Source organism: Labrus bergylta, chromosome 21 (genome assembly GCF_963930695.1).
Source record: "Labrus bergylta chromosome 21, fLabBer1.1, whole genome shotgun sequence".
Lineage (NCBI taxonomy): Eukaryota > Metazoa > Chordata > Actinopteri > Labriformes > Labridae > Labrus > Labrus bergylta.
Genome location: NC_089215.1, coordinates 19,987,000 through 20,014,175, shown reverse-complemented (window position 1 = coordinate 20,014,175; position 27,176 = coordinate 19,987,000). Strand labels below are relative to the sequence as shown.

Below are 27,176 nucleotides of genomic sequence, written 5' to 3'. Positions count from 1 at the left end.
ATGGCTTGTCAAGATGCTTCAAAGTTGTTGTTGTTTTTGAGAGTATTACTGACTAACCATGTCTAATTGAGAATTCATTCAGCTCAATGGCTGAGTTCTGCATTACTGTACTAAATACCCTTACCTGTCAGGCTCTCTCAAGCAACCATTGGAAAGCAATGTCCTCCCTGCCTCTCAGTGGTAGAATCTGGGTCGACTGTGCTGACATGTTGTCAAAGGTGTCAGCCCCCCATGGAGGCACACATCATTATCATCACCATCTCCCACTGCTTCCCTCCCTTGCTGTCTATCTCACTTTGTCTCTTGCTACATGTAACCCTTAGTTGATGGCGCCACAGTCCTATTGCTGACTCATAACAATGGATGAAGGATTGAAAGGGGGTCGTATACGGCCCAGTAGGTCGAACGTGGCACTGCCATGGTAGCATCCTGTGAGGGAGCTCAGGAATACCAAAGCAAGATGTGTGGAAGAACAAAGAAAAGTGGAAAAGTAAACTTTTTCCAACAAAAAAAATCATAGGCAATCAGGCCATGACCTAAAAAAAAAAAAGGACATGTTTCTGGGAGAGAGACACAGAGGATCACTGAGAAAACAATAGGCCCAGGTGTTGCTCTGTTTTCTTGGGGGGTGGTGCTCCATCATCATGATGAATGGGGGATCCTCTTTGTCAATCATGTGCTTTAGTGGAGCAGGTATTTATTTCTCTGTTTGCACTGTCTGCCGCTCTCTCTGTTTCTCTCTCTCTCTCTCTCTTTGTATGACTGATGAGGCCTGTCAAAGGGAGGAACACCCAGTCTGTAGCCACCAGAGACGACTGCCCAGGGCTCTTAAAATCATGTCTCAGAAGCCTTTAAGTCTGGTATTTTGAAATGTCAGAGAAGTCAATTTTCTTGAAATCTTTTGGAGGTCATGTGTCTGTTTTGATGAAAGCATGCACAATCACTTACTTTGTCTGAAAAATAAATCTATCTGCAAAGTAGAGCCAGACCTATTAATCGGCCTATCTGTATCGGCTAATTTTATCACAGAGCACCAATGTTACTAGATTTATTTACTAGTCAAATAACATTTAATTTGATTATCGTTGTATTACACTTGCAAGTCTCCTTATGGCCGTCACTGATGGATTAAAACAAGCGTTATCACTCTCCAGAGTGTCAAGCAGTTCCAGTTCCAGTTGAGTGACCATCTTGTCTTCTTTAAATTGTATATATTTTCCACAATATTTGCATTTGAGGGATTAACGCGATAAATGTGTACATCTAAATCTATCTCAAAGGATCGAACATAGATCTAAGAAAGACATCAGCTGATACACCAGTATCAGATTTTTCTTTCCCCAAAATCCATATCGGTATGGGCCCCAAAAGTCCCATATTTGTCGGGCCCTTCTGCATATACCCAGATTTGAGACAAAATTACATACTTTTTCCCTAAAATGTATCATATTCTACACTTAATTCTTCAGTGTTATTGGTACAGCTCAGACATCACCCCTTTACACATTAGGACACCCTAACAAAGCTCCCCCTACACCTTTTTACAATTACCTAAAAGTAGGGTTACGGGGTTGCTGATGCAAAGAGGCTAACGTCTACACAAACAGTGGAAGTTCCACATACACACAAACTCCGACATGCACACACACACTGCGCTGCACCGCCTATGATGTTACACAGTTAAACACTGCCACCATCTTGCCCCTGTTACTGCCTCCAATGGCATATCGACAGAACTACTTTGCCCCGACATTCAATCTCTGTGCTCTCCACACTGCTGAAGATTAATAACAGTGGCTAAATTTAATATCAAGCCTCGAACTTGCATTGTATAAAGTGCTATAGTAATTTTTCTCAGACCTTCACCATTGGTTGCCTGCCATGTCTACAATTAAAACCTATTCAACTGTTGCACTTGACACTACAAGCCAAGGCCGATGCAGGGTTTGTTTTCTTGTTAAGCCAATGCTGATGTGAGATAAATGTTATTAGAAAATATTCAGCAGCTTTCCTTTCCAAGCATCATTTTGCACATTCTGTTTCCTATCGGGTGTTTTCCCACACATCTATCAGTGCTCAGCAGCACACAGGACTGACTGTTTAAAGTGTCTGATGAACTGGTCCTGTTTTCAGAGGTGTTACTTTGCTTCTTATTTGCATGAAGGAACCTTCATGTGTGAATTGTTTCCAATCAGTCGTGCAGGACAGATGCCTCAAGGCTTAATGAGAGTGCAAAGTCAGTTGTAATGACACATCACAATTAGGTTACAAATGGCTGCCCCCATCTGCTATGGTTTAGCAGTTGGATACAGATAAATATCCAAAACAACTTTTATAGTGTGTGCCAGTAGCAGCTCAAGGGGAAAATAATGAAATACGCTTAAAGGAAGTGTCTGTTGGAATAGAAGTGGTCATTATGAGTATTTGCTCATCTCACCTCAAACACAAACACACGGTACAACACACTGACACCCCTTCACCAGTAGACCGTACTTTGGTCCTTCAGCTGTCCTTTAATGGGAGATGAAGTGAGCAAAGATGTCTGCTTTGGTGTACATCTGTCCTACTGGAGCTGGGTTGCATTATCTGTGTTTGTTATTCTGCGTGTGAGTTGTCCTGGATAATCAGGATTACAAATCTGTAAAGTGGACTTGAGTATGAACTGTTTGTTCCTTTTACTTTTCCAATCCTTTTGCTCATTGAATGATGTTGTTTTTTGTTCATATGAACTGAACTGAAAATAATGGTAAATTAAAGTTAATCAACGTTTTTTTTGTCTTAACGTTGGTGGACTGTGAAAAGAAAACAGACTGTTTTATATAGAAGAAACACTTCTCATTTTTCTTGATTTACCAATTCCATAAAATGCGGAGAGTAAGTTGCACCGGTATATAAGAGACAGTCTTGTATTTGTGGGTCTCACAGAGAGGAAAAAAGGTTTACACAAACTTCCTGTGTGATGATTTCCATTGCGTGCAGCAAAGTACACAATGTGCAGTTGGTGTGCAGTTGAGTAGCTCTTTTAATATGTGGGTTGCAATGCACAATGAATGGATACCAGATTTGACAGTAAGATTGCATCGCACTGTTTGTGCTGCTTTGTTAAGTGTCTGTGTTGCTGTTTGGTTCTCAATAAGTTTAGCTTTTTAGGGCCTTTTAAAAGTACTGTTTTTTTTTGTTTTTTTTTAAGGTATTGGCTCCCAAAACCTGACTACAGTATTTTTAGGCCATCAACCTATCTGTCACCCTGGTACATGGTCAAACCGTTACAACCACAATTCCTGTGAACCAAGATATTTCAAGTTCAAACATCTGTTAGGTTTTAATAGATTTCAAAGACACATATTCCTATTGATTCAGTCACTACTCTTAACCATGTCCTTTGAGACCCGAGCCGATTCATAGTCCCGTGGCAAGAGGGATATAGATGTCGAAACCCATCCTCAAACACTCCACTGTGAATAGGAGACGGGAAAAAATGGAACAATAGAAATCGATAGCACTTCAAAATGAAGGAGGTATGACGGAAGGCTCTAATCATAAAAAAGATGCAGTGAAAGTCATTGTACGGTACTTTTCAAAGACTCAGGGAGGAACAATTAAGGGTAGATAAGCTCTATTCTCTCTGCTATCGTTCCCAGGCGCCATTTTCCATGACAGACTTTCCAATAATACGGTTCCATTGCATCGCACTACTATCAGCTCAATGGTCAGCACTCATGGGGACAACTCTGAAAGTAGTGATCACATTTGGAATAGAGTCGGTTGCACACTTTTCTTTGAATCTCTTGAGCATTTCTAGACATCCCCTCTATTGTATCCCCCCCCCCCCCCCCCCCCCCCAACTCTCTCACTTTCTCTCGTTAAACGGGAGGGTTACTGGTGCGCTAATGAGCGAAGACGAAGCTCAGCAGCATATGGTGATGATAATGAGATGAACAATGTTTGGAAAACAAAGCCATATATAAGGATGAGGATCTGACACGTTGCTTTGGAGCAGACAGTGTTGTACATGGAACACCACACTGCAGCCTTAAGGCAAAAGCTACATGCGATATATTATTCATGGCCAAGCACAGCCGAGTCCTTAAGGCAATGTTTCCAGGCAAATAAATGAATATTAGAGCCAATTTATGAACTTTAGAAAAGCGTTTAGCTTCTGTGTACTTCCTGTCAGCACCTGTGTGTACGCTTGGACTTAAAGCTGTTTGTTTGCACTTACTGACTTTGCTTCCTCCTCTCTAGATCCTTGCTTGTGTACTTACTCTCTGATGTATGTCTCTTTGGATAAAAGCCTCTTCTGAATTAATTAATTGTGGAATTGTAATATTTAGCATGAAAAATTCTTGAATTTTTTGTTTCTTTGGGTTGTAACTGGTTTCTGTAGCTGTAAAATATGTTTTTCTTTTAGCTCCACTGGCATCATTTGATATTTCTGGCCCTGATTCAACTGGGCTTTTTCAGCATGGGTTTTCTAGTCTTTGCCATAACTTGTAAAGAACTACACTATGTGCGCTGATATCAGCCTCAGTTTTTTTGAGAGATAAGTATAATAGACCAGGATACATTTGCAGGGTTTTGACTGGGTCACATGTGTAGCTGTATGAACCCAGAGGTTAAAGAACACCCAAAGAAAAGGGCCAAGGATGTGCCTGCTTGTGAATGCACTCAGCTACATGAAGGCACTACTGCAAGGCTACGCTGAAAGGAAATGGCTTTCTTGGGCAGACACTGTACACTTGGCTCCATTTACCATCAATACTGTTTGTACTTCCACAAATAACATGGCACAAGCTATCTTTTAAGCTAAACATTTTAACCATTTGTTTGCCCTTTTACAATTGATCCAAAAGTCTCTCTTCCATTATTATTTTACCTCTAGACATCTGTTAAGACTTCTCTGCTTGCGAACCAGTTTAATACCTTCCCAGTCACAACTTGAGGTGCTCAAGTATAATATTCAATATTCCACTAACATGTCTCTTCTGCATAAGTATCCCGTTGGGTACAAAACCTCTTGTTGAGAATCCATTTTCTAAAGCAGACTACTTCATGACTTTTGAAGCACCTCTAAAAGCTGTGTGCAGTTTACTTGGCTTTCATAGAGCTGGCCCTCTTTTAGACAGTTAGCATTCGTGTCAAATACTTTCTGTCCGTGGGCTTTTTAGACCTTGGACTTCAAACTTACCTCCGACTGCTGACAGTGCCAGCAGGTAGCAAGACCCATGCAGCCTCGGACATCTGTTCTTTCCTCAAAGTTTGTCTCTCTGACTCTCTGGCAAACTTTGTTTTTTTTAAAGATAAGGATTCAATTAATTCCCACCCTCCAATGCCCGCAAATCATGGAGGCCTGACCTGGTCACTCAGGGCCTGAAATTGTTCTCGTTTGCCCAAGCTATTTCATGAACTCATTCACCTTACCTCACACCACACAAAGTGGATTTACCACCCAGCTCCCGGCTAAGATTCCTGTGAGCTCAGCAGTCTCATAGCAAGGCATGTGGTCCCTCTGTGATCCTCGCCGTCCGCCATGCTGCAGCCAAGCGATAGGAGCTGAAGGGATGAGGTCAAGATAGACGCACTGCTTCTTATGTTCTGTAAACAGACGGCAGTGCAAATAAATAGGAAGCTCTTCCACTCCCGCCTCACACAGGCTCACACATAACCTGCTTACCATTTTTCAGTGTGACTAAATATGCATATGCAGAGAAAAAGAGAGGACCAGACTCCTACACGAACGCAAGGATGTGTGCGACTCACACGAGAATGAATGATTTGGACAAGTCAAAGCTTCAGACAACATAATAAATACAGAAAGCTTCTCACTAGGGCTACTTGGTGAATAAACATTTCCTCCTGAGTGTAAGCCATTAGCCAGCTAATCCTTGTTATATTGAAAAACATGTGTCTTTACATTTTATACGGCACAATGATAACAGCAATGACAGTCATGATTCCACCTGTGTTCTAACTGACAAGGAGGCTAAACATTGAATTACTTTTCTTTTTAAATTTAACATCCCTCTGTTTTTCCAAATTGTAGACCTCTGGTTGGATACATTTAGCTTTAGCCTAGCTCTAGCTGCTAACAAGCTAAGGCACAACATAGTGTAGTATGGCTATAAGACATTGCAGTAAGGCTGCTGCAAAAAACAGTTTCTATTTCCAACGAGTGAAACACAGACTGCCTTTTTTGTGACAACTACAGGAACTTTATACATCCTACAACTTAAGATACATTGTTCTCCAGTGTGGGTGGGCACAATTTCAAACAAAATGACTGGGGTGAAGCCAAGGCTATCTTAGTTTGTTAGCTTGATGCTAATACATGGAAAATGCCATTAACTGGCTAACTAATAAGAAATGTGATATTTTTTTAACTTAGGCAATGTTCTATTTTACTTAACATACTTTACAAACAACAACACACACTCATACTTACAGGCATATACAGTATTTCCAAAACTCTAAGGACACAAATTTAATGGTCTGCTTCTCTGATCCATCTTTATAAACAGTCAGTGCTCTGATCCAGTGAAACTGCATGACTTGCTCTTTATGTTTCAGTTCATGAGATGTTTCCCTCTGCTGCCTGGGTGGTGGTGTGTAAAGCCTTCATGCATGGACAAATCTTTCCTTTGCCCATTGAAGCTCCTTTCTCTTTTATTAAAGAGGAGCAAATGCACATGTGCCACTTTAAACAAGAATCAATGGATGCCCAGAGTCCTGGATTTTGGGGTCATGGTCAAGAAAAATGTCACCAATCAGTAGCTTAAGACATGTCCCTATAGGGAATGGTTGGGTAGCACCCTAGCGCCCTCTACTGACCAGCCGCCACTGACGTAGATTATATTTATTTTGAGACCGCCTTCAATAAAGGGGAAGGCTCACTTGTAAGACTTCAGATAGGTAACAAAGGCTAAAATAATAGATAGGGTGCTTCTTCTGTGTTGTTTTTTCACCTTTTGCCACAAACTAAGAAGTAAAAACTTGGTCAACAAAGAAGTATTTGGTAGCTATTAAGGGGAAACTTCACACTTCACAGAGATATTACGTTTGAAGTCTCAGGATGCCTTGCCGCTTCGACTCCTCTGAAGTTATTTCACAAAGATGTTTGCTGTCGCTCCACATTTCACAAAACAACGCAGGCAGCAGCTTTGGACAAATGCACCTATCTCATCTTTCAGGTTCTGCCTCTATTTGCACTGGCTTTCATTGTCAGTGCAGACTTTTATGTCAAAATCTATTCAATGTTAAAATGCTCTCAGTTATATGCAAAGATGACTCGTAAAATTGCATTTTCAAACCAAACTAGAGTAACTCTCTCAATAAAACATGCATGCTTTGTTGACGATGCCTGGCAACGCTGTTAAGGATGTGACCTAGAACAAGCTCAGAGAAGTGAAAGCAGACACGTGAAGAATAAGTGGAGAGAGATGAACAGACATACCGACGGAGCAGCAGGCAGCATAACATAGGTTGCATAACAATGACTTTTTCAGTACAGTACAGCCAGGCTGCCTGTTGATATGTGGGCGCGGGTGACTGCGGGACAATGCGAACTCGGCGTGTGCTGCAGAGCAAATACTACACGAGAGAATACTGTTGCCATGACAAGAGAGGAGAGGAAGAGAGCGAGGGATGGAGAGGGGTTGAATAACGACAGACAGGCAGTTTTTACAGTCGAAGAAAAGAAAAGGGTTTATGCATTTGCAGAGTGAGGAGAAAGAGGGAATAAAAGATTAGTCAGCTGCTTACAATTTTTCTGTGCCGAATCAAACAAGCAGTGAAATTAGACTGTAAAGCCAGTGGCGATGGAGTCAGGCCAAGCAAGCAATAGAAGCACTCCTACATACATGTGCTCAGGCGCTCTCTTGATCTTTTTCCTTCACTTTCTCTCTCTCACAGTTCACTGCTGTACAGTTCACATAAAGGGACAGCTGTGAGAGCTGTCTACCCTATTCAAGCAGAATATATTCTTGTCTGGGACATGAGTAAAACACAGATATCGTTTCTGCCCTGGGAGGATTGCCTCTCGGCTCCATGCGAGGATGTCTGGCTTCCCACCAGGGAGACCGCACAGCTTTGAAATCACTCCCTGTTTCAGGGCTGTACGACTCTGCCTTTGTATGATGTAGAGCACACTCACTGTTTTGCGTTGCTGAATGCACTTTCTGCTGCCTGGCGGTCATAAGCTCATCATCCACGCACTCTCTCATCTTTGCAGTCACACTTACTGTAAACCTGACTTTCCTGTGCCTTTGCCTTGCAGGAGAATCAATGTTAATATCTTTCTTTTTTTACATTAGAAATTAGATTCAAGGATTAATTTCCTTGAGATTCAAGGAAATTAGATTCAAGGATTAGATTCAATATAGTTCAGAACAGAGGATTTCCTGCTTTTCTGGGAAATTATAAAAAACTTTTCTTTCAAGAAAGTGTCTGCATGATTTTTCAAAAACATCAATTAAACATGACCCATACATAGCCAGGACTTTTTAAAGTTTGCATGCCAACACCATCCATCCATTATCTATATTGATTTTCCCATTCGGATTTGATCCCAGCTGTCATTGGCCGATAGACGGGATAAACCCTGGACTGGTCGCCAGTCAATCACAGGGCATGCCAACAGTAGTGAATCTGAATTTTTGCATGGTCATCACAATCCAAGTGCCATCCTCCAGTGTTAAAACATGAAGCCAACGTGGAAGTGAAAAAAATGGGAGTTTCTTGAGTGTCTGCTTAAGGCTGGCTTCATAAACCAAGTAATCCACATTAGGTCCCATTTTAAAATGCCTATTTTAACAGCATGAATAAACATGTTTGCAGCCTGGTTTAAAAACAGTCTTGGTCTGTATAGCTTATTTCCTTTGAGGAAAAAAACTGTCCAGAGGGGGAATTGTTTTTAGAAATCATCCAGTTTGATCATATTAAGGCAAATAGTTTTGTATAATCAGGCATAATAAGAGGCCTAGTGGAGTCGACTGAAAGGTGGACGTGTTTTAGATGTTTGCAAGTAGGCTGAATGCCTCCCTGAACCTCACATCTTTATCCGTTACTACAAAGTTTAGTAGAGTCAGTATTTCAAATATGGCGGCCACCACCATTGGACTTCATAATTCATTCAGAAACCAATGGATGAACTCATCCATTGATTCCATTACCATCATCCATTACATAGCAACATCTGCCATCAGTGTGTGAATGAGTGTGAATGGGTAGGTGTGACCTGTGCTGTTCAAGCGGTTTGAGTAGTCAGAAGACTAGAAAAGTGCTGTATGAGCTCAAATCCATTGACCAATATGTCTCCATACTAGTGACAGGTTGCCGTGGAAGCTACTTTTTAATAAAAGGCAACCACGCCCTCAATTTTACTCTGTCTAGTGTAAAACCCTAAAATGAAACTATGATTGCTCAACATCAAGCTTTTTTTTGATAACTGGGAAATGAATCAAGCAAAAGTTGGGGTAATTTACCCATAGATGTCTATACAATGAAACTTGATGCAACCTATAGGACTCTGCCAAGAATGCATCTTTAAGACTGATTCCACTTCATACAGTTACAAAAGTCAAATAGTTCTGAGTTAAATAGAGCTAATTTGGCTAGCTACAAGCAAGATCCTCATATTTAATATTCTTTATTAAAAATACAAAGCACTGTACCTTTCTTTTTTACTATTACTCAATCTGAAAAAAGGTGGACTTCACTTGACCTTGCTGAAATGGTATTGTAACTCAGAAGCTGGTGTTAGCACTAGCAGTGTTAGCCATCGAGGCTGAGCAGGTGCTCGAATGTTTGTCACAAGCCAGGATAAATCTTTTCAAGTTACAGAAAATAAACTGATGGGTGTGTCAACCTCCCTAAACCTTTAATGAAAGAAGACAGCAGATGGATTTTTGAATAAAGAAAATGGCTACAAATGCTAAACAACTGTTTGAACAAAAGAGGCTTTGGTAACCCATCTGGTATTGCTTCTTTATTCAACAGTGGCCCCTTGCATCAGTTGAACAAAAAAAAAAATAGAATTTGCACAGAAATGCCATGGCTATACTAGGACTTTTAAAGTAGAAGACCAAAGTAAAAATGTCCAATATGGCCACATGATACAAATGATAGCAATGCATTATGCAACTGAATGATTTTACTGCTTTTCATGATGTTAATGCCTGATTGACAATGATTCATTGCTGCGCTATCTAGACTATTTACAGTTGACCTATATTTCCTAAAGAAAGCAACCTGCTGTGCCAATGCAGGCTCATTGAATCTAATTGGAAAGTCTGCCAATTTTACCACATTGCAATGGCTAGAGTCTTTTTACAGGATTCCATGTGGAGCCAACAGTGAAAGGCTTTATATGCATTTTTTTTGATCCAGCAGATGTCGCCCTTGAGCACCAGCATGAAACCAAAACAACGTGTGCTGCATTGTTGTGTTAGCATGCTAATGCTAGCGATCTTTATTATGCTCGTATCTTCACACTGCATGTAAATTTACCTGAAATGAGCGTGATCTAGAAACACAGTTAAGCAGTGAGTACAGTATGTTATTCTTCTTTTCTCTAGTCCCTCATTTAAACAACTTTATATGTGAGGGGAGGAGTCAGCCGGCCGTCCGAGCGATGTAAACAAACTGAAGATAGGACTCTGAAAACTCGGAAAACATCACAGACAGTGGGACTCGGGTGTTACACCCATTGTAGACAGTCATGACTCACAGAGTTATTTTCAGAGGATATACTTGATTTATATTATATTTAAGTGTGAAAAATCACATATTAAGCCTTAAACATTTCCTTAAGTGCCTTTAATGGCTACTTTAGAGACTGCATGCCAATGCCTTTATAACTGTTATTCAACATTCATGTCCTATTATTGGATTGCATAAAAGTGGGTTGCTTCAAGAATTGAAAGAGTTCATCACAGATTGCAGAAGGTTCTTTTGATATATAGAATTGGATTGCTGCTTTTAAGAAGCATCCATGGTCAGCCTTTCATTTTGAAGTCAGCAAGATTTCATTATGATTTGAAAAGGCCTATTGATTGAATATTTAATCTGAAAAGAAAGCAAGGATATTCAACATATCAAGGATATTCCACATCGTTTTTTAATATTCTGTACCTCCAGCATATGCCATAATTTGTTGAACAATGCTGTTTTAAAAAAAAAAATGCGCTCTTGGATCTGATACGCAAATGGACCCAGTTGATTTTCCATTATTTCTTCCTTTCTGCTGCTTTTCTGTAATCTTTGGTAAATATTCTGACTGGAGTTACTCTTACAGAAGTAGGATTTGTTGTTTGTGCTTGGTAAGACACTTAGACTGAAATGGAATGTCCCACTGCATCGCTTACATCATCCAGATGAGCATCCTGTGACCACTGTCAATCATCCTGGGTTAAAAGTTCATAGTGTGATGGCATCAAGGGGGCTTTTTTTGTTTTGCTTTTTCATCTAAATGAGGAAGGAGGATCTGGAAGTTTGTAAAAAGCTTGATTGTGGAGCAGAAAAAGTAGGATAATGGCACAGCGTAATGGAAGGAGCAGAATACATGGATTTATTTTTGTCCCTCTTGATTGCATAAGAAGAGTTGAGCAATTATGTGTGTTTTGGCTCAAATTCCCATAATCTTGTCACTTGTCAACTGAATGTGTGAAGAGAGTCAGCACTCTACGAACCTGAAATAATTATAGCTCTCTGTAAGCAAACAGAAGCGGAGGAGAAGAGATGTTTTTTTTTCTCAACATGAAGAGAGGAGTATTAGAGTAAACAGAGGAGAAAACTGTGGGACAGGGTGATTCACAAGGAGCAGCAGTGAACAGCATTACTTTCTTGGGTTGTATAGGTGAGCAACAGAACTGGCAAAGAAAGCCTCAACTAGAAATGTGTGTGTCATAAACTGGATCACTTAAATTTGGTGTTATAATCTTAAGAACTGCACAAAATTTTCCACTCAAAAAATAGCTGTAGAGTCCAATAAATCCACTTGCACACCTTTTGTAAGGTCTAACCCTAACAGCACTGCTGCTACCTCTTGTATGAATCACTGTTCCTTAAGCCTCCATGAGGTGCTTTTGAGTTTATAAACTTGGTTTGCTGCTGAAAAGGGATGACGTAAATCCAATATTTTGAACAGGTGCTGGTTAAGCAGGGGGTATAGGGCAAAATCTGGACAGCCTGGTTCCTGGTCCTGTAGTCATTTTAGTTCAGTCAGAACACTGACTTTTGTACTGGTTTTGAAATGTTTATTGCAGCAGCAGAATATAGTTTGAGTTTGGTGTTGAGGCTCCATCCTCATCACTCCTCTATGCAGAAAACCAGGAGAGATGAGATGATATCTTAATCCCCACTGTCGGAGCTTGCAGGTGGATGATGCTGGGGTGGTGGCTGAAAGTTTAAAAACTCAACAATGGTACGAGACAGCAATAGCAATGACAGAGCAGAGGGTAAGACCAGAAATCTTTTGGCTTAAATAGGCCGCCAAAGTGGGAGGACACTTCGATAGGTGCATGTGAGAATGATGCATGTCAAATATCAACTCAGTGTAGCTCAAGTTATCTGCCTGAAGTCACAGACGTCGCTCAATTGGTTTGGTAATGCATTCCTAGAATCATCATGGAGAAATTGTAGATGCAGATATGGTTGTTATGGGAACATTTTAATCAGTGTTACATTTCTTCTTTTGTATTTAGAGGTGGTTCACTTTGCTGTTTTTACTTATTATAGCGATCTCTGAACCTATCAGGTATGGTCTGTCACAATATATGCCTCTGGAAGCAACAGCGAACTTAGTGGGGCTTCTGGTTAGCCAGCGGTTAGCGATAAAGGACTTCAAGCCAAGAGCACTGTTGCATTTCAATTGTGCACAGTCAGACGAGCAACTTGATATGTGAGAATGGAGTAGGTGTTGAAAGACTACGTCTAAGGGGGATTTGGTCTGCACTTGCATGCAGATGTCGATTTCATAGACATTACATAAAGCTTAGTTATCATAGTAAGGTCTACGGGCTCCAGGAAATGGAAACCAATAAACATCTGCTACAAATATCTCATCCTGCACCTTCAGATTCTTTATTTTTCTAAATGAGCTTCAGGATGGAGAGCTTAAAAAATGTCAGAAAATTGACTCAGCGTGTATTTTGATTGAAGCAGGAGTGGAGTATAGCGCTTCGGAAACACGAGCACTGATGTAGAGAGTGTGTGATCAGCTTCAGACAGACCGTTGTTACACACAGATCCTGTGGGATTTAGCAGTAACTCATGTTAAGGGAGGCTAAAAATGTATCATCTTGTCATAGCCTAAGCAGCTATCGCTCACCTGGCAGAACACACATTTAAAACCTATTTAAAACCTTGTGTTGTAGGGTCTCTTTACATGTTACACTGTTTAAAACCAAACAGATTTTTACATGTTGGGCGTCTAACACATTTGCATAAAACTGCAATCTAAAAAGAGTACAAATGTGAGGCCGTCGCCATATGGTTGTTACTTTGGGCTTTTTAATATTTTAAATCCATAGCTGATCACAGATTCACACTATTGCAGCCATTTCATGGCAGAGCGCCCGAAATGAACGAGGTGCACCTGTGCTTTGATAGGAGATTGAATTCCATAATTGCGCTTCACAACCAGACAAAATCCATTACGAAATGAGAAAATTGGTGACCTCGTGTCGGCCATTTTGGTCTGCTGTAAAAAAAAAGAAGTGGACTCTCTTTATTCGTGACTGAATGTTGTTTTCCCCAAAATTCTATGAAATGGATGATAGAGAAGAGCTTTAGCTCAATCTTTACACTTTTCGCCCAAACCCTTTCTTACACAGGCTACAATTTAGTTGAATTCCTGTAGCCTTAACTGAACCAGTCGTCTACATGCACTTATAATACCTTTTCATCAGGCAACATGGGACATTTCATCACATTGGGGAGTCTCTTATTCTTTCTTCTTCACGCCTTCATGCTGTTTCTCACTCTGATGTTCTTTTTAATTGTCTCCACTCTCACTACCTTGTCAGTCAGTCAGTGTGTGTGTGTGTGTGTGTGTGTGTGTGTGTGTGTGTGTGTGTGTGTGTGTGTGTGTGGTTTGAGTCTGTGCCAGGGCTCAGTGATTAATTAGGAACAACACAACTTGCCTTTCCTTGACAGTTGGACCCGGCAGGTTTAGAGCCTCGGAGCACACGTCTTGGCTCAACAATGCACCGCTGAGAGATGAAACAGGGAGAAAATGGTGGAGGAAATCAATATTGTCAGGTTGTGACCACACAATTTCCCCTTTCTGTTTGCTGAGAAGCAAAAATGGGCAGCTGGATGGCCAAAAGGGCCTAGCTTGAGGAAAAGTTGTACATAATCTGTGTCCAGATTTTCCTTCCTTACTCTCCATCTTCATCCTTCTCGTGCCTTTTTGTCATGTTTAAAAAAAAAAAAATTCATCCCACTCCCTTTATGTCTTTCAGACTTATTTCTCCACTTTGCCTTCCCCCTTTTGACATTTTCAAAAATATTTTCCAGAGGCAGTTTGGGGGCTTATAACAGAATGTATTAATTTAGCAAGGACACCTTCGCCTTCAGTTACAGGAAGTTACAATTATCTGCCAGGCTTTGCGCGGTGAGAGGACAATGCTAAGGAGAGAGTCCTCTGAATTCCTGCATATATTTTTTCACATTTGGCTTTGCTTCAAAGTCAGACTGATTGACTGCTACACATTCTTGCTGCTCTCTTAAACCCCGGCGGAGTTGCCACACATCATATCCACACGCGCATTGATTGGTTGCTAATGAGAATGCATCAACACATTTTCAAGCAAATATAGAAATCTTGATAGTTAGCTTAAAGTATGTAGGTAATAAGACTTTAGCTATAGATTATAAAGAGTTGATATAATCACCTGAGAGTATTGCAATGGGACTGGCTTAAATAGACGCATATTAGATGGTTAGCAGCTAAAGCTAATGGATAGAGTAGTTGGCTCAAGTAACGGGCAATGGATACATTCTTTAAATTGGCTAGTTGGCTAGATAAAACTTACTGATAAACAGTGAAAATAGTAAGCTAAAAGTAGAGGTTTATCTGTGGCTGACGACCAAGCGCTCAGGTCGCGTCCCATGTATGGAGGCTATAGTCCTCCGAGCAGGCGGTCCGTGATCAAGTCCGACCCGCGGCTACTGTCCCCCATGTTATTCCACACTCTCTCGAAATTTTGTACTCTATCCACTGTCCTAGCTAAATGAAGGCTTCACCCCAAAAATAAATCATTTGAAAAAACAGTAGAGGTTCATGAAATAGCCTAGCAAGAAGTGATCAATGAATTTAGCTTAAAGTTAGCTAAAGGGTTAAAGCAAACGGTTAGCTAAAAAATATGGAGAGGTAGGTAACAGTCATGATAAAATATGAATGGCTAAATAATATATTGTGACTTTTCATGCTAAAACTGAAGCTTGCAGCCCATGGTTCATATGTGATGGAATTAGCCTATATAATAAGCAAATCTATTAACTATGCTGGTAGTTCAACAGCTTGTTCAATCACAAATTGAAACCTCATCCCTAAGATGTTAACTGGGTGTACCAACTACTTCCAAGGATAACTGTAGTGTTCTTCAAACTCCCAAAGCATCATCGTAAGTCAAGTATGTTTTAAGATGAGAATTATTATTATTAAAAGGGCTGAATGTATCATTTGAACACTCTAACAGCATCTAAACAATCTGAACCAAATACCCATAAATGCTCAGCTTTGAGATGTCAGTTCTCACTCCTAACCTCCGGAAAGACACTCCCTATTGATGCCGATAGGTTGAGTTAAACGTACAAATGTATGATCAGTATACTGAAATGTGTATTCAGGTTGATTTATAAGCTCCAGTGACATAAATGTACTGACATGTATGGTAACTGATAAGCTGCATCTGCTGTCTGTGTACATATACACTCTGGATTCAGCCCAAATGTGTAATAGGCAGCATGACATACAAACAGCTGCAGCTGTGGATTGATGGCAGGAGTCCATGAGCTGATGGACCTGACTTGAATGGATGTGAATGCATGGATAGCATTTCAAGCAGCTTAAATAGATACAGTTTAAAAACGCAGGTGTTTTGTAAGTGTCCTGTCAAGATGCCCGAGATGCTTCCCTTCTAAAAAACCTTTTAGTAACCTTGTCCTGTCATGTGTCCTTGCCAACAGAGGGGGGTCAGATCAACAACAACGTGGGACCGGGCTCAAACATGGGCCAACAGCACCCGTACCCTGCCCTCAACCAGCTGGCTCACGTCTACGAACAGCAGCAAAAACAGCAGCAACAGCAGCAGCAGCAGCAAAACAAGGACATCAACAAGTACGCCTCCCTGAAGGCTGTGGGTGAGTGACTGTCAACTTCTCTTGTTATCTCAACCAATTTCAATCTTTAGACAAAAAGAACAGAGTAATCTTTGCAGTTTGAGACAAGTCGTGTGCTTGGTGTTGGGTTGTTAGTTCTGAAAATGGATGTTGATTTGCTTACTACGGCAGCGTTTGGACAGGATGCATAATCACCGGGGCTTTCCTTATTTTTTGTTCCCAATCTTATGCATTCGTAGCTGGCAGAGGATCTCGAGGCTGTTTTTTTTACATTTCATTTTACTGAACATTTTTGGATCCAAACACAAAGGGCAGCATCGATTTGAGGTTCCCAGGAGCAATTGGAGTATTTAAGTACAGCAGTCCTGCAGGCAGATCTGACAGATGTTGTTGAACGCTGCCTGCGCTGTGAAAAAGAAACAGCCTGCTCACCGAACTGTTTGACAGCTTAATGCATGCCACCTGATTCAATGGGCTCAGTTGCCGGTGCAACTGATTTGAATTTGGCTCTCCATGCCAGTATGATATTGGCAATGGCATTACTATTTCATAACCTGAATTCATTTCAGCTTGACTCGAGAATTTTTCACTATGTGTCCTTTCCAGTTTTGATTGAGAATTCTGCCAACTCATAGCTGGAACAATTCAGAGCCCAACCAATACGGGATTTTTGAGAATGTTACAATATCAATTTAGAATGTAAAAAAAAGAAAACAGATACAGATACGGTGGCTGGTAAAGATCGTTTTGTAGCAGTAAGGGTCAATGACATTTTCTTAGTTAATCTTGCATTGGTATGACTCAAAAGGTACTTGGAAGGTAATAATAATTAGAAGAAGTTTTCTTATCACCTATGGATTGTTTTCTGCATTTTAACCTCCATTAAAAACACTTAATGTTTGGTGTTTATTGGAAAACACATACATCAATAAGGTAATAGGTTGTTATTGATGAGAGCAGTCAAACATCACTTCCTGCTCATCAGAGCGACCACGCCCCCATTTGGGTTGACACAAGCCATGAGAGTGTATAGGCAGAAATGTTGGGACGATAGTAGCAGCGTGATTAAACACTATTGCATAGAATTTTACAGAATGAGCTCTGTGGCTTTGGGCTGAAACTGGAGACGATTTGAGGGACAAATTATGGGACCGGTGTCGTGTTCTTACTGTCATTAAAGGCGCATTATGTTGATTCTGTTGATTCTGTTGATTATGCATGGTTTGCTCTCAACAACACCAAGGTTTATTAATTTTATTAATTGTGTATTTTCCTGCAACTAGCTGGTACTTGAGGACGTGAGTTGGCTGTGCACTGGGTACCCTGTTAGTCGTTATCTTATCCAGATTTATAAATATTTGAACATGATTTTTGGTTCAAATGATAAATGAGTGAGAATAAGTAAGCGTTGAGTGTGTGATTTTGAATCTGGTCAATGTGTGGATTTAAAACAGAGCTTAAGTGTTGAATATTTCAGCAAAAAGATGTGTAAAAATCTAATAATGAATATTTGAATTTGACTTTTTTCCAAAAGTATCACCTTTGTACTAAATTCAGTTGACTTTCTCTAAAGCAATTTAAATGTTTTTATTTCAAACATATCAAATGCAAAAACAATAATACAATAATCTTCCAAAAAACGTAAAACTGTTATTTATGACGGACAAAAAATATACATTTTCCCTACCCAAATTGAACCAAAGTGTTCATTATCTGTGGTGCATTAAGTGGAACATATTCCTGTTGAGGTTTTAAAATAATTAAACCTTGTCTTTGAAGAGTCTTTTCAGTATGCCAGGCAGCAAAAAGTCAAATATCTGATTCAGAAAAAAAAATATGTAGGTCTGAATTTTCTCCCTGTTGTAAATGTAATTGGTGTTTTCTTTGATACACCGCATGTGGCTGATTCTGACTCATCCCGAAACATGTTACAGTAATAGATTATCAGGATCGTTTATGCTGTGTTCCGCTTTGTGCTGCGAGCGGGGAGATTTCGTGTAAATATTGTAGCAGTTAATTTAACTGCCAGCCGAATGGAAAACAGAATAACAGATGAATACTATGTGATACGTGGACACATCGTCTGAGAGATTAAAAGAAAGCCAGCTCATGTGAACATCAGTGATTTCAACCATCTTTAATGCAGGTTGTATTTCATAATGTCATCACAACCTCCTAAATAGACACATAAGTCAATGGATATTTTTAGCAAAGCTACAAATACGACTGCTGAAAATAGTTCAGTCATCTAAAATGCAAACGGGAGACGTGTTGGTGTCAGTCCCTGAGGATAGAAGAACAAAGGAAGTCTTTGTCAAATCAATGTTTTGTCAATAAAAAAGAAAAGGAATCCATCTTTTTTTTTCCCTGCAGAGCAGCGATAGCAGACGCTGCATTTTGGGCGAGGGACTAAAAGTTTTTCAACTGGAGACCCTACTCTCTGATATAAAGCTGCAGCCTTCCTTTCATCTTACAACACATTAAACCAACATGAAACGCATGCTCTGAGGACTGAACATGTAGTAAATCTCTAAATGTAGGGAAAAATAGAAGAGGAGGGTTGAGTGCAATCAGGTACGAGGAAACGGAAATTATTTCACAATTACTTTTGTTTTAATGAATTCAGTTTTTTTAAACTGGGTTCAGGAATAAAGACCACGCCTCACAATAATAATCCTATATCCATGCCATACGTATTTAACAACACTTCAACTGTTTCTTTCCCCTTTGATTCTGCTTTCCCCAACTCTGAGTCTAAACCTCGCCGTGTACCAACCTACCCCGACACCATCCGTGACAACTTAATTTTCAGATTAGACCTATAACGACATCCTCCCTCCCCTCGACCCCTACCCTCATCCCTTCACCCATTCAACCTGTGACCTCTACCCTAACCCCCTCACCCCTCATCCCTCTAGTCCTTCACCCCTCAAACCCTACCCTCACCCCTTCACCCTACAACCTGTACCCTAGTCCCCCCCACAATTCTATTCCTTTACCCCTCAACCCCTACCCTCATCCCTTCACCCTTTCACCCTACAACCTGTACCCTAACCCCCTCACCCCTCTATTCCTTCACCCCTCAAACCCTACCCTCACCCCTCTACCCTCTATTCCTTCACCCCTCAAACCCTACCCTCACCCCTTCACCCTACGACCTGTACCCTAGTCCCCCCACCTTTCATTCCTCTATTCCTTCACCCCTCAAACCCTACCCTCACCCCTTCACCCTACGACCTGTACCCTAGTCCCCCCACCTTTCATTCCTCTATTCCTTCACCCCTCAACCCCTACCCTCATCCCTTCACCCTACGACCTGTACCCTAGTCCCCCCACCTTTCATTCCTCTATTCCTTCACCCCTCAACCCCTACCCTCATCCCTTCACCCTACGACCTCTACCATAACCCCCCCACCCCTCATCCTTTCATCCCTCACCCTTCGACCCCTACTCTCATCCCCTCTCGTACATCATTCTATCCATGTAAATAATCTATTGCATAAATATTATAAATTCATTCCTCTAGTTAAGTGGTCTTAGTGACTTTTATTAAAAGTTTTCTTTAAAGCACCATTTACTTTTATTTTGCTTATTTCATGCATTTCAATATTCAATATCCCTCCCAGGCATTTTTAAGTTGTCTAAAATGATATGTCTGATGTGTTTTCCAGACACAAAAATTGCTCCATTACCTTGTGAGAAAAATTACACATCCACTACCTTCCCCTTATTTGAAAATCCAGATGCTATGAATATGTAATGCATATATTCCCTTAAAAAAAAAATAGAGCTCACTGAACAGTCTGTTCCCAGTGCTTATGTGTGCTGGAGGCTTCAAGTTTCCACATCACACTTGTGCAAGCTTCACATTCCGAATTTGAAATGTCATCCTTGTGTGTGCACATCTTACTCTCACATTTGAGGTGATCATAGAGAAACTCAACACCTGCAACTCGCAAATGTGAAAAGTGTCAATCTAAAACATGCATCATTCTGCACAGGCAAGCAAACATAAAAAAATGAAGGGATCTGTGATTCTAAATGTATTCACAAATGTCAGTCGTTGTGTTGTATGCGGAAAATATTGTAACTGAACCGTAAGAGTGCACTGCATGAAGTAGACACCGGATTTATCTTGTTGGATATTCACAAAAGAAGCCAAGCGTTAGGGTTTATTTTGGGTAAAGCGTAATGATTAGATTTGCGAGATGAGGGGGAAGTATTTTGTGAACGCCTCCTACCCCATCACCAAGAGACCAATGAAAGAAATCTGGTCAACTAAAGAAATTAACCCGACATCATGGCTGTTTCATTGTTATTTCAGTGTTGTTTTATTGTTGTCATGTGACATTGGCCTATAATGTTGCAGCAAAACACAGCCCCCCCCCCCCCCCTGCTTGAAAGAAAACATAACGGCAAACAATAGAGTGAGCTCATCCTTTTTTCCCTTTTACTTCACATCACATAAACTTCTGTTTTACCAAAGACATTTAGCCATCGATGTGGTTCAGTAAATCACAGTTACACAGATAAATGTCAACCTTTTCTAATGAGAATGAAGCAAACTCCCACATGCTTATTATCTCAATTTGACAGTGAACAACAATTTATCTGTCTCACTGCCATTTATGTTTGGTATTACATTTTTCAGCAAACTAAAAGCACAAGATAATGGCTTAACTGGAGATGCACTGATTGTGAAAGTCAGGGGTACACAGTGGTGGACAGGGGTGGCAATGGGCCCCCCTTGCCAGAGGTGAGACTTATGTTGAAATCTGCCATGCTCATAGTTTTCAGTATGCACATATTTGCTTACATTTTTTTTGAATACCTTAAACTGAAAATTTGGATGTATACGTTTTTTTTTAGTGCTTGAAGAATTAATTTTAGAAGATGTATATGTTGCAATTATTTTTGTGTTACTTAAAAGTCGATCCGATTAGTGCAGACAGAAGGGGTAAATAAATGCCCTTTATTCATGTGTGTGCACACAAAATTTAGGCCACCTCTGTACAAGTCAGTGCCTTAGTTGGGCCACCCCAGCTCTAAAAGTCTGGACGCGCCCTTGTCGATACTGATGTTTAAAAAGTCAAGCCGTCACTGCCTGGAGGGAATAACAACAATCTAAAAAGCAGTGGTCGGCTTGGAAAAATGGTTGGAAGCTCTGCAAAGTGTGCAATTTTCAAGTTGATGGTATAAAATGTGCAAAGCTACCAGTGAGTTTCTGTTACAATGAGGTCAATTTGGACATTTAGGTTCAGAGAAGGCTCTCTGTGCAGTGATTGAATTGGGTCCAGGCAGCAGAGTAAAAATAAGACTGAAACCTTTTAGTACAGGTCGAACCCACCTCTTCCTCTCTGCATTTTTATATCGTAACCATGCTCAGGCCCGGTTAGTCATGGAGTAGTGTGAGTGCATGCCAGCGGGGGAATAGGGAGGGGGGACAACTGGCTTAAGGGGGGTACGTGACAAGCCTAGTGTGAGTGCACCCTAAATCATCAGTTAGGTGTACAAGCTTGTTAGCATTAAACTGATGCAACACAACAGTTAAACATCAATCACTGACATTGGTGCATGCTACATTATTCAACAATGGGCTGATGTCTAAACAGGCCTATGATATTCAACAGGTTGGTGTTACAGTGGACTTAACTAGTAACCCCTTTTTTCTGTTCTATTTATTGGAGACTAGATTTTGAATCAAATAAAGCAGAATGAGAGAGTCTCAAATATTAACAACACTAAAAACATGTTTTGAGTCAAGGAGGGCTTTAATTGTAGCTGTGTTCATTTTAGCAAATGTCAATGTTTTATGTGCAAGTTAACAGGGAAAAAAAAGTCAAAATGCTACTCAAATCTCAGGATAACTGTCACTGAAATGTACCGGACAAAATGTTCTCTGCGATTGTAATTCCAAGGCTGTATTAAGCCTCTGCACGTTTATTTCTATAATGCACTGACATGTTGTGAAAGCCGTGATATGCCTGGAGGGAATAACATCAATCTAAAAAGCAGTGGTCGGCTTGGAAAAATGGTTGGAAGCTCTGCAAAGTGTGCAATTTTCAAGTTGATGGTATAAAATGTGCAAAGCTACCAGTGAGTTTCTGTTACAATGAGGTAAATTTGGACATTTAGGTTCAGAGAAGGCTCTCCGTGCAGTGATTGAATTGGGTCCAGGCAGCAGAGTAGAAATAACACTGAAACCTTTTAGTACAGGTCAAACCCACCTCTTCCTCTCTGCATTTTTATATCGAAAATGGCCCTCATCTTCCCTTAACCACTTTTCCAAGACCATTTTCCTTCCCCCCGTTTGCTCTCCTAACCTTTTATGTCTCGGCTCGTTTTTCCCGCCCTCTTCATTTCCTCTCAGTCTTTTCTTCCCCTCCTCTACTCTCCTCCCACCTCTCCCCATTTTCCATTTTCTTCTTCCTCCCTCTCATTTCATATCGACACCTTTTATTATCCACCTCCTGCCCTCCCCTATGCATTTTCCCCTCACCTTTTCTTTTTCCCTTCCTTTGTCTTCCCCCTGCCCACTCCCACCATCTCCTCCCCCACCCTCACACCTTTTCAATCCATCATGCTCCATATTGCTCCTTAAAGAATCATTGGACTGCTAATCTCCATCCTCCCTTATAGCGGCCCATATCTGATTCCATTTCTGTAATTGAAGGCAGCCCCCCACCCAACTCCCCTCCCGCTCACCCCTTCACCCTTGGGCTCACACTTGACTGACAGCTTTCCATTCCACAAGTGGTATTCAAAGGTGCTCCAATAAAAAGATTGGAAACCTGTCTAGAGATATACAGCACGTGGAAACTCAGGATATGTGGAGGCATGTGCCATTACTGTGAATAGCTGTGAGAAATGTGTGTGTATGGTGTGAGAGAAGAAGAAGGATGGAATGACAGAAAACAAATCCAAATTTCCATTTGTGGCGCTCTTTGAAATCAACTTTCTGTGTACCTGAAAATTTTCTTCTCCCCTTTTAGTCTTCTGGTTTTTTGTTGTTGTTTTTTTTTCAGCCTGTTACACCCCTTGAGAAATAGAACCAGGACTTAGACCAACACCTATTCAATCGCCTCTTTCCTCCCTCTTTTGAATTGCTTCTGCCACTTTCCCAATGGTCCAGTGTCCAGGCTGATAAGCCACACTTCTGTCAATCAATAGCCATCTCCTCTGTCCCCCTGTGCATCTATATAGGGTTACTTTATCGAACTCTAACTGCAACCAAGGCAAAAACAAACTAATAAAGGCCCTTGGATGCAGACCTGTGGCTAAGCTCAGAGCAGAAAGCATTTTCCAAAATGTACTGATGACCGATTAAGGCTCATGTTTATGCGTATGCTCTGCTAAATTAAGGCAACTAGTTTGTTAGTTAGCTAGTGTTATCCAAATTGTGCAAAGTAAATCCTCATTAACTAGGGACTTGATTGCTCTGTTTCACCAAGTTATATTTGCCTCTTTCTGGGCCAACAAGGCTCAAGGATTCCACACACCCACTGCTGTAGCAGGCATGCAGCTGCTAAATCAAGCTAGCTGAGCTAGTTTGTTAGTTAGCCTGTGTTACACAGATAGTCTTCAAACGTGATCTTCAGTAACTTGGGACTGAATTGCTGCATTTTTTTTCATCCTTACTGCTTTTCTGTATCTTTCAAAGCCAACAAGGCTTCAGGACTCCCGCAAACTGCTGCAGCAGACACGCAGCTTCTAAATCAAGCTAGTTATGCTAGTGTGTTCATTAGGTAGTTCAGCATTTTCCTTGGTCAACAAAGCTTGATGATTCCACAAATCCATCCACTGCAGTCATAGGCATGCTTTGTCAAGCTATTTAAGCTAGCGTTTAGTTTGCTATAATTTACCTGAGAGACTGCAAAATAAATCCTCAATAGCTTGGGACTGAAGTGCTGATTCTTTTCAAGTCGGTCTTCCTTCTTTTCGGCATCTTCCAAGGCTTCATGACTCATCAACCCACTGCTTCAGCGAACATGCAGTTGCTTAATCAAGCTAGTTAAGCTAGTTTGTTAGTCAGCGACTGCTACACAGAAAATCTGCAATGTAATATAGTTGGCTTTAGGGCTCACCCATCCACTGCTGCAGCAAACATGCTCTGTTAACACAAAAAAAGCAGTTGCCTGCCTTGCCTGTTGACAAGCAGTGCCTCTGACAAAACGACAAAGTAGACCCTTAGTATCTGGGAACTGAGTTGCTCTGTATTTTAAAGTCACACTTGCGTCTGTACTGCATCTTCCAAGGCTTTAAGACCCCACTCTCCCACCTCACAGTTGCATTTATTGCCCTGTTCTGTATTCAAGACCAAAACTGAGCTTAAAACAAAAGATCATCATCAGTATGAAGTTATTAAAAATGAACAGTAGGCCTATATCCTCACACCTCATCTGTTATTTATTCCCAATATAATTCACTTTAGATACAAATGAGTTCCAAAAGTGAAACATGCAGTCCTTTTTTGATAATTTGTTTGGATTCAAGCTTATTGCTTGTGCTACCATGGTACCATGGCTCACAATGATAATGCTAACATGCTAATGTTTAGCAGTGTTAATGTTTATCATGTTCATAATTCCTTTATGATGAGTTAGCAAGCTCATATTTGCTAATAAGTATTAAACACAAAGTGCAGCTGAGGTTACAGCAAATTCCATTAATGTCTGTCACAAACAAAAATAATTAACTTTGATTAATCAAAGTGTTAAACCAGCCCAAAGCAGTGAAGTTGTCATACCCAGTACAGTGATGCCATGATGGCTTAAATGACCATTAGATGCCACTTTATTTTTTTTATTACGAAGCACAAGCAGTTTACACCCCAACTCAAAAAGACCACTTTAGTTCAGCCTGTTTGCCTGATGTTACTGTCAGCTACTGTAAGCAGTTGATTAATCACAGGGAGCAGCTTCAGATTATATCAGAGGATGTCTGATAATTGTCTTTATATTAGACATTTTCTTTATCAAAGTACACCCTAGAAATCCTTTACTTGACAATAAAACTCCAAAATGAAAACAAGACTTATGAATGTTCAAACAATAAATGTTAAATATATTGATCAATGAATGGATAAAACATCAATGATCCAATATAATCCACGCAAAGGAAAAATATTTATCTCTATGTTCATTTTAGGATACATGTTTATTTTTAGGGTTCTTATAGCGTCTGTGTCACAGTTCCCTTAGAGGACGCTTCTCACCAGGCAGATTCTTCAAAGTGAACAACAGAAGGACATGCTTAAGAACATGTGGGAAAATATGAACATGTTTCAGAGACTTTAAAAATATATGCCCTCCTTTTAGTCAGTGTCAGTTCATATTTTACTCACATTTTAATAGTTTCAATTGTTTATTGCAACCGCAGAAAATTGTTTGTGTTTTGCGTCTAAGCTCCGAGCTCATCACTCCTCGAAGATTTATTTAACCGGCAGGAATTTCAGGAGTGATGAGATAAATTCTTCAACCCCTTTGGTTGTTAGCCTGCTGGTGGATTCTGCTGCGACGGTAAGGCTGAAAGTAAGAGCGCTGTACTGATGCAGGGCAAAGCTGACAATGACAGAGCAGAGGTAGAAACGGGAAATCTTAAAAAGCTCAAATATCTTAAATAGACCGCCAATTCAGGAGGATCGGTTTTTGTCTGGCGTTTTTGCAGAATGACACATTCCAGGTGTGAAATCAGTGCAGGTTGAGTTGTCGGCCTTGTCTAGCTTGCAGGTGTCGCTCCATTCTAGTTGCTTTTTGTGAGTTGATATGAATGTGGTAAAGATGTTTTAAAAGGCACATTACAATTGTATATCTTTTTATAAAGGCCCCTGTTTTGGGCATTTTAAAACGGATCATGAAATATCAACAGATTTTGAGTGTTGATTTTTGGAAGCTGTAAAATATTAGATGTTATGAAAATTGTTATTTGACCCCCTTACTAAAACCATTTAAGGAATAGATTACTGTCCTGCAACAGATAAACATTTAAAAGAAAATGTATGGTTTGTAGACCAAAAAAACGATTATACCCTCCTTCACCTTGCCGTTGCATTACCTAATGCCTAATAAAAACCAGACCAACAGATATAAGGTCTTAATGTTATTTGCACTGGGAGACTTCAGAGAAGCACTGCGTGGTTCTAGTTCCTGATGCATAATAAGTGTTAGTCTCGGTGGGACGTTGGCCTTTCTGTGGCACAGGCATGCGAAGCCCCCACACTGTGTAACATTGGTGTTTTCCATTTCCACTCACGTACACCACTGGATCTGTGCACTGTCGAGCTGACTGCCGCTGGATTGATTCACCTGTCGCCTGAGCAAGTTTGATCCCCAGGGGCGGTCTTGAAACGACTCAGCTGGTGAGGCGCTGCTCTGCCTCCACACCCCTCCTCGCGTATAAAACCCCTCTGCTATCCCTTCACAGGGCCTCTTGCTCGGTTCTCTTCCCCCCGTTCACAGAGCGATAAACTAGATTTATAGTTACGGCGGCTAAGCAAACTCACCGAGTGTGTTAACTTTATCTTCAAGGGCGTGAAGGCAACAAGGGCTGCAGAGTAATGACTCGTCTGTAGACGCGGATTCAATGGAAAAAAAGGTCACATTTCTCTGTGATAAGGGAAACTGTAGCATGGTGACAGTGACTGACAGAGGGAGGAATTATTGCAAGGAAGTAAACCTGACTGCTCTAGGGCTACAGAAATACACACACATATACACACACTCAGATAAACAGAAATATGAGATGCTTACTGTAAATATAGCAAAGTGAAGCTGTCATTTAGGGTCCATTCATGTGGATACTATATATGATTGAAAACATAAAAAGAAGACCCCTCC

General features: G+C 40.6%; 1 protein-coding gene across 1 annotated transcript in view; it reads left to right on the top strand.

Moving 5' to 3' along the window:
- shisa9a (shisa family member 9a) overlaps window positions 1-27,176 on the top strand; it is a 64,407-nt gene that overhangs the window by 24,394 nt on the left and 12,837 nt on the right. Inside the window, exon 3 of the mRNA XM_065949799.1 lies at window positions 16,189-16,362. Within this exon, the coding sequence (XP_065805871.1) occupies window positions 16,189-16,362 (174 nt within the window). The remainder of the gene's footprint in view (window positions 1-16,188; window positions 16,363-27,176) is intronic.